The following is a 12,985-nucleotide window of genomic DNA, read 5'->3' on the forward strand; positions in this document are numbered from 1 at the left end:
CATGGTGTATGTTTGAGGCATGTCACTGATCACCCCTTTGCCCGATTTCATTATTTTCTCTGGAGTAGCAAAAACCTGTTCAGCTCAGCTAGAAACTTCTTCCACACCAGGGCATTTTGTTAGAACTTGGAGCATCTGGAAGGTTCTAAAGCCCTGCCTCTTGACACTCTCCTCCTCTGCTGACTGTGGCCAAGGTCTGGCTGCAGTGCACATACCTGATCGCTTCACCTCCGAGGCACTGTCTGCGGGCTGTGGCTCTTCCCTGGTTAGAGGGCTGGGTCTCAGGTCAGGGTTCCACTGAGCCCCAATCTGGACCCACCAGCCGCAGGTCACGGGTCTCCATCCTGGCCTGTCCTTCCCACGCAGGCTTGGACCCCAGGAGCCAGTCTTCCACTTAAAGGTTTGTGGAAAAGCAGCTCTACCTCCATCTCTGTTCCCGGGGTGACCCCTGGCACGGGTGTCCCATCCTAGCCCTGAGCCTTCCTGGTCACCTCGGGGACAGGACAGTGGTGGGAGGGGCTTTGTGACCCGCCAACCTCTCCCCTGCAGGTGATCTTCCAGCTCAGAGCCAAGCAGTGCGTGGTGTGCGGAGAGCCGGCCCGCGGCGCCGTCCTGCAGCCCTGCCAGCACCGTGTGCTCTGCGAGCCCTGTGTGGCCAGTGCGCCTGAGTGCCCCTACTGCGAGGGCCAGCCCCTCCAGTGGTGACAGCAGCCATGGTGGCCTCACTTCCTGGTGCCACCGACGTCGGGACCCCAGCCCAGCTGCATCGTTTCATGGTATTCTCGTAGACCTTAAAGGCAAACCCACGCACCCACCTGCAGCCCAGGTTTCGGGTGGGCACAGTAATGACATGGGTTTTGCGGTCCTGACACTACTGTGACCACATCCTGGGAGTTCACGTCCCGGCCAAGCACTTTGTAAGCAGAGGAATTTACGTGGACGGTCTCAGCTGCTATAAGCTGCTTTCTAGGTTCATGTCTTTTTAATATGCCATATGAAGCTTTGTATGTGTACTGTGAACTTAAAGTATTTCCTATCAGTTTATTGTAATTCATAGTATGGTAAATATATTAGATTTCATATTCTGAAATTAGTACTTATGAAATGAGCATTTATCTAGTAGTGAGAAATGCCTAGGATTTTTATAGGTTTTAAATTAAGTGCAAATAGTATTTATAGCAGAGTGATTATTGAAAGACATACATTTAGATGTTTTTAATTTTATGAAAGGAACTGTTCCTAACCATGTGCTCGTGCACACTAATTGGAGTTTTATTTCCCAGCACCGTGCAAAATGAGGGAGCTCAGTCACGCATCTGCGACCCGTGGCCACTTTTTCTAAGTGCCTGTGCCTTGCAAAAGGAGAATGGTTCATTTGGTTTTATTTTCTCCCTTGAAACTTTGTAAGACAATTTGATACTCGTGAAAAGTGCAACCAAGGGGGTACATCTGTTTTACAAGCCCTCTGCATAGCTTCCTGGAGCTGGCCCCTGGGCACTCCCCACACCTGGGACCACCTGGACTCCTGCCAGAGTGGGCAGGCTCGCCCGTCTTCAGCACATTCGACTTCAGGCAACACTTTGGACACTGTTGTCTGAACTGTGTGTCTAGGTATTGTCAGTCATCCGTGAAGACCTGCTGTGCCAGGGCAGGGGCTGCCCTGAGGACCTGGCTCTAATGCTGGTCCCCAGGCCCCCAAGTAGCAGCCTGGCTTCGGGTCCATGGAGGAAACGCCCGAGAGCGGGTCTGATTTAGGGATGACCTGAGTCTTCTCTGGTCTGCGATGGGTCATTTTTTCTAGGAATCTGGGAAGAAGTAAAAGATGTCTGTAGCTTACCCCACCTTTGCTCAGTGAGGCCAATCTAGATTGCTGTGAGGAAGTCTTCGCAGAACCTGCCATTTGGGAGGCAGGAGCAGGTACTGGCCCCTCTAGCCTGGAAGTGAACACTTGTGTTTCTACTGGCCTGGGGCTTTGCCAAAGAATTTTAATAGCATTTTTAAAGTGCAAAGTGACTAGGTAAAAATTTTTATCAGTGACCAAATTAGAATGTATTTACTATAATAAGTTTAAAACATTTTTAACATAAGACAAGCTGATAAACAGTTACCATTTTAAAGGTGGATCTATGACATTCCACAGCTAGTGTGCTACTAAAGGTTAACTATTGACTTGGTTTTAATAAATCCTGTTTTTAATTATAGTGATGATGATTTATTAGGTCTTAGAAATTACGTATATTTTGTGCTGTTATCACTGTTTAAAATTATTTTTTATTAATATTTATGCACTTGTTTTCCATGTTAGGCCTTTGGCCTTTTTGGGGATAACAGGACCGTGTTTATTACTGATATCTAGCCTAGACATTTTACAATTATAAACAATTAAGAACAATTAAGCTTTAGGTCTATTTATAAGCTACTCGGTCAGTTCTGTGGAGTTTGGGGGCCATAGGTGTAGTGCCCACAGGGGTACCACAGCTGGTGTTCGGGCGCAGCCCTTGAGCACTTACCCTTCTCAGGTCAGGACTGGCTCTGAGAAAAGATGTGTGGTGGGAAGACCAAAGAACCATCCAGAATGGAACTCCCAGGGTGCCCGGGCGCAGTTAGGGCTGTCATTGTGGTACACTCCCAGGGGGCTGCTCCTTGGGGTCCTCCCCCACCACCTGCAGGGGCCCTGATCTTATGAGGGAGCCACCCTTTGCAGGCCTCATGGGCTTAGGGGCCTCACCATCCCCTCTGTGGGTGGGAGGGGAGTGCTGGGTGTAGCAGTGAAAGCCGTGTGGTGCTCAGTGTCTCAGCTCTAGTGCTCAATATTAGCAGTAATATTATTGTCATACTACTTGTGCAGCTGATCAGCAAACCTCACTCAGTGTGTGGACGCTTCATGTGGACTAATTTATGAAAGCCCCCCATCTGTATGTTTGTTCTGAGTATTTAGATGAGAATGTTATTGGAATGGAATTTTCTTAACCCAGAAGGTAGTATTTATAAGGCATAATCATTTACTTTAGTGAATTGTTTAAAGTTAACACTTGTTTAAATTTTTTTACACTACAACATTTATGCAATGGTTTACAGAATTCATGGAATTATTTTTATCAGTATGGAATTAAAACTTTGAATCTTTATTTGTCCGTATCTTTGAGTACAATCCTGAGAGCCACTGGCCTGGAAGGCACAGAGGAAGCACACCTGCCTGTCGCGTGCTTTTCCCGGGCCTTCTCGCTCTGCACCAGGGTCCCGGCCTGCTGCTCCTTCCTGCTACAGGATGCCAGTCTGGTCTGTCTTCAGCCCCCTCCCAGGTCATAAGGTGTTCCCAAGCAGCCCTGGGCTGCCAAGTAGCTGCTCTGCTGTCCTGTCTGTGGGTATCTTGGAGCCCAAGTGCTCAGAGCTGGAAGTTTCTACCAAAACACCAGGAGGTGACAGGTCAGGATCTGGCTCACAGGCAGCAGGTCCCAAGGTGGGCTTGGGCCCCCAGGCGCGACTTACCCACAGGCTTAGTGTAGGGGATGCCATGTTGGGTCAGCACACTTTGAAGTCTTTTAATCTCCTTTGATAGTTCTTTATGTGCCTGAAACAGAGAAGTTCAAAGGGCACGTCAGGCCCCTGGGCGGGAGGCCGTCTGTGTCCAGAGAACTCAGCTCCTACCCTCCCAATCTGTACCTTACTGCAGCTGTCCAAGGTCTCAAACACCAGACCCTGAGCACCGCCTTCCTGTGTGGATTCACTTTCTTCTGGGGTCTTTAAATAGCCAGCATCCTGAAAAAGTGCTCTGAGCAACTTCTCATAGCCCTGCAAGCCAAAGATGAAGAGGGAACCCCTCATAATTCCTCGCTGTGCTGCACCAAGCCAAGGGGGTGCCCACCGCAGCACCTCACCTGGGCAGTGATTAGCTCATCGGCCAGGTCCTGCTCCACCTGGTCCCACCTCTGCTGCAGGGCCGTAGGCAGGGCTGGGTACACTAAGATCCAAGTGAACTCAGACTTGGCTGAGCCCCTCTCCCCCCCTCCCCGGGCTCCAGCGTCCTACCTAACAAGGAGTGGGGGTGGCAGACAAGGGGCGTCTCGAAGGTCAGCGCGTAGACACAGGTGCTTGGCTCAGACACATGAGCCAGTCGGTTGCTTTTCCCACAGGTAAGCTCCACCTGGGGGAGAATTGGTTGGTAAGTGGGTAAAGCAGACGCCCCCCCCTCCCCAGGCCACACCCTACACAGCTCCACCTTGCTCTGCCGGCTCCGGGAGTGGCAGGAGTCACCATCCCTCATCCACATGCCCCTGAAGGTGTTATTGGCGATTTCCCACTCGTGCCAGATGCTGAGGAGGAGCAGAGCGTAAGTTTGGGTTGGGTTGGGGAGCGCTCCACACCAAGCAGCCTGTAGCTACTCACTCATCCCCATCCCCAGCTCACCCGAGGATCCCACTGTAGGCGTTCCAGCGGAAGGTCTGCTCGTGCTGGGTCACGTTGTGGAATGGGCAGAACTCGTACTTGTACCTGGGGGTACAGCTGCTGTCAGGGGTGTTCCCAGCCACCGCCCCTGCCACCCCTCCCCTCACTCACGTGGACTCCACCAGGCTGAAGCACTTGCCAGAAAGTCTGAAGAGATGCGCAGGCCCTAGAAGGGGGGAAATGCAACATGCTGAGTCCCGTGTAAGAGCAGGCACGTGGAAAAGCAGACCAGGCAGAAAAAATTGACAACCCACAAAACTGGGGCCATTCAGGAAAAAGGTTGGTTTAAACTTTAAAAATGGAGCACGAGAGTTTGGGTGATGTCAGCAAAATCTTAGACTAAGCTCCAAGCTCGTTTCCCTGTGAAACATCAAAAGAGCAAGCAGGAACAGGCTGGGCTAACCTAGGAGTTCTGAAAAACAGGTTTACAGCAACCACGTGGACAGAAGAACAAAAGCACCTTCAAGCTGGTAGCACAGGTGTCTTGTGCCACCCCTAACCCTCCTGCGTGGTCACAAGGAGCAGGCCGACCGTATCTGCAACATTCCAACCTGGCTGGGGGCTGCGGAGGCCTGGTCTTTGTTTTGCCTACCTCAGACCTCAGGTGGGAAAAGTGGGCCCTGCTCATGAAAGCTGCAGGGGGCCTAGAGACTCAGAAGTTCGAGGCAAGACTCTAGGAAGTAAAGACATGTACATGCCTAATAGCAAGATGCACCTCAGGCTGCTCTCTATACTCAGAATATGCCCAGATATTGGTGAAGATCTGCCCCATCGCAGAGCCAGTCTGCAAACTAACTGGCAGAGGTATCTGTTTTCAAAGACCCATTTTTCAATAAAAATTACAAGGCATACTAAGAAACAGGAACACACTGCCTATTCAAAGGCAAATACTGACAGAACCACCTGAGAGAAGCCCAAACAGTGGACTTATTAAAAACTTTATTTTTAAATATGTTTTTATTGATTTTGGAGAGAGAGGAAAGTACAGGGAGAGAGAGAAACATCAATTGGCTGCCTTCTGCATGCTCCCTACTGAGGATTAATCCTTCAACCCAGGTATGTGCCCTGACCAGAAATCGGGGACCAGCCACCTCCTGGTGCATGGGATAATGCTCCACCAACTGAGCCACACCACCACAGCCAGGGCTACTGAACACTTAAATATCTTAAATATGCTCCAAAAACTAAAAGAAAACACAAATAACTAACGGATATCAGGAAAATGATGTGGGCAGAAGTAGATCTGAACAGACAGAAGAAAGAATCAGTGCCCAGAGCCTAAGAAACCTGTGGGACACATGGGAGTCCCCCGAAGGAAAAGAGGGACAGATTAGTTGAGGAAATGATTGTCAAGAACCTCCCAATTTGATAAAAGACATGAATCTCCAAATCCCAGAAGCTCCAAGTATAATGAACTCAGACCCACATCAAGAGACAAATGTCAAAAACCAAGTCTTGACAAGTAGATGGAATTACAGCAAAATGTGCTGAATGTATTTGCCTGCTTACAACACTGGGAGATGTGTTTGCCAGTAAGTTGCTCATCACAAGAGCACCAGACTTGGGGGTGTAATCTCCGGCAACTTGCATGCCCTCTGAAAGAAGGGTTTTTCTGTGCTGTGAAATGCATAGAACTTATACTTTGCTATGCACGACTGTTCCTGCAATTGATATTGTGTGAAACCTGGGAGGGTGGTCTTTGGGGTTCTCAGGAGCCAATGGTAATTTTTGAGTTGGGGAGCCAATTTGGGGTGGGGAATTTCACCTGGGCCTCCGCTCTTTAACTATATAAACATTTATCTGTATCTCTATGTCCCGGTCTGGGGGGCAGGAGGAATCTATAAAAGACCAACAGTCTTACTTTATCTTACTATACTTCACAAAGGTTCTAAATGTGAAGAGTTTACTTGGATTGAAGTAGCCCACTGGTTGTTCATATATTTAAATAAAATGGTCTACAACTATTTTTCAAACAAACAAAAAAAAAGTCTTGAAAGCTGTAAGAAGTGACCTGTTTTCAATAAGACTATCAGCTGATTTCTCTGCAAAAACTTTGGAAACCAGAAAGCAGTGGGATGAAAATTCGACCGAGGATTCTACTAGTATATCCAGGGAAAATATCCTCCAAAAATAAGGAAACAAAGGCTGAGGAAGTTCACTGTCAATTAGACCTGACCTACAAGAAATGCTGAAGGGAGTCCTTCAAGTTAAAAATGAAAGGACTATAAAAACCTCCAGTAAAGGGCAAATTACAAAGCCAGCATTGCAATTCTGCTTTGTAAATACACAGAATTTAAAAGACAAAAGCATAAAAAATTATAAATCTATGTTAGCAGGCACACAATGTTTAAGAGGTAATCTGTAAAAACAACAAGGCTGATAGAGAAACAGCTGTGTAGGAGTAGTTTTATATACAATTGAAGTTAAGATGGTATAAACTCAAATAGACTAAGAACTTTAGAATGTTACATAATCCCCATAGTAACCACTGATAAAAATAACTATGTAAAATATACACAAAGGGGGGAAAGTGGAAAATCAAACATGTCACCTAAGAAAAACAATCAATAAAAACTAATGGACAAGCCCTGGCCAGTGTGGTTCAGTGGCTAGAGCTTAGGCCCACGCACAGCAGGACCACAGGTTCGAGTCCTGTCAAGGGCACATACCTGAGTTGTAAGTTTGATTCCCCGCCCAGTTTGGGGGGTGTACAGAGGGAACCAACTGATGTCTCTCCGTCTTTCTCTCTCTTCCCCTCCCTCCCTTCCACTCTTTCTAAAAATGGAAAAACTATCCTTGGGTGAGGATTAACAACAAAAAACTAATGGAAGAAACAAAGGACAAAATCAATAAAAACATCTATTTTTTAAAAGCACAGATTGGCCCGGCTGGTGGTGTTCAGTGGTTAAGCACTGATCTATGAACCAGGAGGTCACAGTTCAATTCCCAGCCAGGGCACAAGCCTGGGTCGTGGGCTCGATCCCCAGTAGGGAGTGTGCAGGAGGCAGCTGACCAATGTTTCTTTCTCTCCCCCTCTCCCTTCCTGTGTGAAATCAATAAAAATATATTTAAAATAAAAAAGGCACAGATTAGCCAAATGAACTGAAAATAAGTTACTTATATGAGACTCACTTTAGGTCTTTAGACTTACTTTAGAATGTTACATAATCCCCATAGTAACCACTGATAAAAATAACTATATGTAAAATATACACAAAGGGGGAAAAGTGGAAAACCTACACAAGAGGTTGAAAATGAAAAGATGGAACATTCTCCAGGACAAACCACATATTATGACACAAAACTATTTAATAAACTTAAAAAGACTGAAATCACAGTTACTTTTCTGATCACACTGAAAAATAGAAATCAATAAAGAGTGGGAAACTCACAACTATATGGAAATTAAATAACACAATCTTAATCACTTGGTCAAAGAAGAAATTACAAGGGAAGTTAGAAAATACATTCAAACAAAAACACAAGATACCGAAACTTACAGAATACAGTGGAAGCAATGCTAAGCAGGAAATTTATAGCTGTGAAAACATCAAGTCTTGGCCGGTTTTGCTCAGTGGATAGAGCACTGGCCTGTGGACTGCTGGGTTCGGGGTTTGATTCTGAACAAGGGCATGTACCGCCATTGCAGGCTCCCGGCCCTGGTCGGGGAGCCTGCGGGAAGCAAACAATCGATGTGTCTCTCTCTCACATCAGTGTTTCTGTCTCTCTCTCCCTCTCCCTTCCATTCTCTCTAAAAGTCAATGGAAAAAATATCTCGAGTGAGGATTAAAATAAATCTATATACATAAAAGCCTAAGCAACCGAAGGACTGGTCACTATTATGCACACTACAACCAGGGTGCAGACACTCCCACAGCCAACCTCCCACGGTCCCTCCCCCTGGCCGGCCAACCTCCGGTGGCCCCTCCCCCTTACCAGCCAACCTCCCGCAGCCCTGATCGGCACCATTCGCTGGCCAGGCTGAGGAACCCCACCCATACACGAACTCGTGCACTGAGCCTCTAGTAAATAAAAAAAAGTATATATATAAAAAAATTCAAAAGTAAGATTTCAAATCAATAACCTAAATTTTAATATGTCAGAAAAAGAGCATATTAAACTCAAAGCAGCAGGAAGAAAGAGGAAATTTATCAGTAAAACCAAAAGTTCATTCTTGAAATCAAGTTGGTTCAAAAGAAATCAACAAATCTTTGGCTAGATTGTTTAAGGAAAAAAGATTACTCAAATTATTAAAATCAGAAATAAAAGAGTCACTACTATCAATTTTACAGAAATAAAAAGGATTATAAGAATACTATGAACAACTTGATAACCAACAGATTGATAACCTAGATCAGTGATGGCGAACCTTTTGAGCTCGGTGTGTCAGCATTTTGAAAACCCTAACTTAACTCTGGTGCCGTGTCACATATAGAAATTTTTTTATATTTGCAACTATAGTAAAACAAAGACTCATATTTTTGATATTTATTTTATATATTTAAATGCCATTTAACAAAGAAAAATCAACCAAAAAAATGAGTGTCATAGGTTTGCCATCACTGACCTAGATGAACTGGACAATTCACACACAATTATCAATTCTTCTCAAATTCTTCCCAAAAAACTAAAGGGGAGAAATACTTCCTGATTCAATTTTCTAAGGCCGCATTCCCCTGACAGCAAAGCCAGAAAGAGACAATGCAAGAAAAGAAAATTACAGATCAGCATCTCTTATGAATATTAATGTAAAACCCCCCAACAAAATACTAGCAAACTGAATTCAATAACACATTAAATGGACTCTACGCCATGGCCAAGTAGGGTTAATCCTAGAATGTAAGGATGGTCCAAAAGACAAAAACCAATCAACTAATAGTATACCCACTAACAGAAAGCGGGGATAATCACATGATCATCTCAACTGTTCTAGAAGCACCTGACAAAATTCAACAGTTTCACCATAAAAAACTCAACAAATGAGGAAGACAAGGAGGCTTCTTTAACATAGTCACAGCATCTATGCACAATCCATAGCTAACATCATACTCAATGGTGAAAAACTGAAAGCATCCCCCAAGATCAGAAACATGACAAGGATGCTCATAGCACTGCTATTCACTATTCAACTTCATACTGAAAGTTCTAGCCAGAGCAATTAGGCTAGTAGTAAATAGTAGTAGTAGTAGTAGTAGTGATAAAAATAATAAAAGGATGGATTGGAGAGGAAGAAGTAAAATTATTTTGTCATGTTTGCAGGTGGCATATTTATAAATGTAGAAAACCCTACCAAAATCTGCTAGAGCAAATAAATTCAGCAAAGTTGCAGGATATAAAATTGATGCTCAAAACCCAGTGTGTTTCTATACACTAACAATGAACAATCCAAAAAAAGAAATTTAAGAAAATGTTTCCATTTACAATAACATCGAATAGAAAAGGAAAAACATTTAGGAATAAATTTATTCAAGGAGGCACAACACTTATCCCCTGAAAACTACAAGCTACTGCTGAAAGAAATTAAAGATATACATAAATAGAAAGATTTCCTGTGTCCATGGATAAAAAGATTTAATATTAAGATCTCAACTACCGAAAGTGGCCTCGTTATTCAATGTAATCCAAATACAAATCCCAGCAGTACTGGAAGTGCTAGCCACAGTGGTCAGACAAGAAGAAAACATAAAAGGAATCCAAACTGGAAAGTAAAACTCTCATTATTTGCAGATGACATGATATTGTACACAGAAAACCCTAAAGACTCCACCAAAAAACTAGATTTAATAAATGAATCCAGCAGTGTAGCAGGATACAAAATTAACACCCAAAAAACCCATGGCATTTTTATACACCAATAATGAATTGTCAGAAAGAGAAATTGAACGATCCCATTTACCATTGCAACAAAAAAATTAAGATACTTAGGAATAAACTTAATCAAGGAGGTAAAAGACTTGTACTTGGAAAACTATAGGATGTTGAAAAAAGAGACAGAGAAAGATATAAACAAGTGGAAGAACATACCGTGCTCATGGATTGGTAGAATTAACATTATTAAAATGTCCATACTACCCAAAGCAATCTACAGATTCAATGCAATCCTTATTAAATTACCAAGGGCATATTTCAATATGTTATTGCTTGTTTTTTTAATAAATAAATAAAACACACACACACACACACACACACACTCCACTTATCATACCTACAGAGCATCAAACATTCTACACTTCACCTACTTCTTTGTTTATTGCCTACACCCCATTAAATTCTCAAGTCCATGAGGACAAGTACTGTATGTTTTGTTCTTTCTGTATCCTCAGCACAGACCCTAATACACATAGTATTCAATTAAAAAATTATTGCAATTTGTTTCTCATATTTAATACTCACTTATCACCCTGACCAGTTTGGCTCAGTGGATAGAGCGTCGGCCTGCGGACTGAAGGGTCCCAGGTTCAATTCCAATCAAGGGCATGTACCTTGGTTGCGGGCACATCCCCAGTTGCGGGGGGTGTGTGCAGAAGGCAGCTGATCGATGTTTCTCTCTCATCGATGTTTCTAACTCTATCCCTCTCCCTTCCTCTCTGTAAAAAAATCAGTAAAATATATTTTTTCTTTCTTTTTTAATTTAATTTTGTTTTATTTCTTAAAGTATTACAAAGAGTATTACACATGTCTCCTTCCCCCCCCCCCTTTGATATTCCCCCGGCCTCCCTTACCCCCCAGTGTCTTGTGTCCATTGGTTATTCTTATATGCATGCATACAAGACCTTCAGTTGATCTCTTACCGCCCCCCCAACTGTCCCCAGGCTTCCCACTGTAGTTTGACAGTCTGTTCAATGCTGCTCTGCCTTTGTATCTATTTTTGTTTATCAGTTTATAATGGTCTTTATTATCCATAAATGAATGAGATCATGTGGTATTTTTCTCAGCTTCCCAGGAGCCGTCGCAGCCTCACAGGGGCCGTCCCAGCCTCACCGGGGCCGTCCCAGCCTCACTGGGGCCATTGCAGCCTCACTGGGGCCATCCCAGCCTTACCAGGGCCGTCTCATACTCACCGGGGAGTAAAATATATTTTAAAAAAATACTCACTTATCAACCTAACCACTTCTGGGATCCTGTCACATGACTTACAAAGAGGCAGTCCCTACCAGGTATGTTCTTCACAGCATTGTTTCTAATGGCCAAAAAATGTAAACAACATATTCTATGTAATAAAAGCATAGTATGCAAATTGTCCCCTCCAGGGGGAGTTCCACCGGGAGTTTGACCAGGGGGCTAGGCCAGCCAGGGGAAGGGAGGGAGGTCCCGGCTGGTGGCCTCTAGAAACCCTACCAGTGCATGAATTTCACGCACTGGGCCCCTAGTTGCTTAATAATAGCGGAATGCAGAGCCATCTTATGGAATACCAAGCATCAAGTGAAAAGAATGAAGACCTACATCCACCACCATGAAGAATACAAGACATACAGTGAATGACAACAGTAAATGCACAAACTTATACATATAGTGGTACTATTTTAAAAAACACAATGCAAAGGCCACAGAAAAAGTACTACACTTTTCTTACTTGTATACTTATGCATGAAAAAGCATAAAAGTCGCCTGGAAAGACAGACACCAAACTATTAACAGAAGTCACCTCTAGAGAAGGAAATACAGCACTAAGTTCGGGGGCAACTATTTAACTTGGTACAAGAATGTTCTGAAATGTCACGCACTCAAAAATAATTTTAAAAGGCTGACAAACCAATGCATGAGCCTCTAAGCCCGAACTCCCAGGGCCCCTCATCCGACGCCGTCCGTCCCTACCTGGCCCCCCTGGAGCCAGCTCCCGAGCGCTGACCCGGTGCCCCCGGAATCCAGGCCAGTTCCCTGCTCCCCGCTGGCCACCACCACGTCAGCGGCCAGGGCGCGGCACTCACCAGACACGGGGGAAGGGTCCCTCTTGGGCTGCAGGCGACTGGTCTGGGGCAGGAACGGGTTGTTGAGTCTGCGGGAATTGGCAGGGTCAGGAAGAAACCGGGCCCTGGGTCGCCCCTCCGCCCGGCCCGCGGCTCCATGCAAGGCTGCTCACCCGAACGTGTTGGGCTCCTCCACCACCTTCATCTTGGCTGCGCCCGCGTACGTGGGTCCTATGGGGAACGGGGCGTGAGGAGGCGGGGACGGGTCGGGGAGGGGGGCCCGGGGACGGGTCGGGGAGGGGGGGTCGGGGAGGGGGGCCCGGGGACGGGTCGGGGAGGGGGGTTCGAGGAGGGGGGCCCGGGGACGGGTCGGGGAGGGGGGTCCGGGGACGGGTCGGGGAGGGGGGCCCGGGGACGGGTCGGGGAGGGGGGTTCGGGGAGGGGGGCCCGGGGACGGGTCGGGGAGGGGCTCGGGGTCGCCGGAGCCTGGGCAGGGCGCGCCAGGGGCCAGGACACTAACCGCACGCTGCGAGTCCCAGCAGCAGCAGGCGCGCCAACGCCGCCGCCATCACGCCCGGCGCTGGCAGGGCGCGCGGTCACGTGAGCGCCGCCGGGTCACGTGAGCGCCGGAA

At 46.0% G+C, this 12,985-nt stretch overlaps 2 protein-coding genes across 13 annotated transcripts in view; one reads left to right on the top strand and one right to left on the bottom strand.

Annotated features, from left to right (window-relative positions):
* Window positions 1-3,128, top strand: part of UNKL (unk like zinc finger) — a 51,814-nt gene extending 48,686 nt beyond the window's left edge. For all 11 annotated transcript variants that reach the window (XM_036310631.1, XM_036310632.1, XM_036310634.1 and 8 more), the window contains one exon: window positions 550-3,128. In XM_036310631.1, the coding sequence (XP_036166524.1) occupies window positions 550-705 (156 nt within the window). In that variant the 3' untranslated portion in view covers window positions 706-3,128. The remainder of the gene's footprint in view (window positions 1-549) is intronic.
* Window positions 3,105-12,964, bottom strand: GNPTG (N-acetylglucosamine-1-phosphate transferase subunit gamma). Of its 2 annotated transcripts, none has more exons than XM_036310645.1 (11): window positions 12,874-12,964; window positions 12,527-12,584; window positions 12,375-12,442; window positions 4,558-4,612; window positions 4,408-4,491; window positions 4,220-4,313; window positions 4,030-4,144; window positions 3,879-3,952; window positions 3,664-3,792; window positions 3,490-3,571; window positions 3,105-3,401 (listed from the first exon to the last, which is right to left on the bottom strand). In XM_036310645.1, exons 1-11 carry the CDS (start codon window positions 12,920-12,922, stop codon window positions 3,304-3,306), a joined length of 906 nt encoding a protein of 301 aa, XP_036166538.1. In that variant the 5' UTR covers window positions 12,923-12,964; the 3' UTR covers window positions 3,105-3,303. The 2 variants fall into 2 exon arrangements, with proteins under 2 accessions (XP_036166538.1, XP_036166537.1); XM_036310644.1 differs by having other exon boundaries at window positions 3,879-3,961.
* Window positions 12,965-12,985: the final 21 nt, after the last annotated feature.

Source organism: Myotis myotis, unplaced genomic scaffold (genome assembly GCF_014108235.1).
Source record: "Myotis myotis isolate mMyoMyo1 unplaced genomic scaffold, mMyoMyo1.p scaffold_m19_p_5, whole genome shotgun sequence".
Taxonomy (NCBI): domain Eukaryota; kingdom Metazoa; phylum Chordata; class Mammalia; order Chiroptera; family Vespertilionidae; genus Myotis; species Myotis myotis.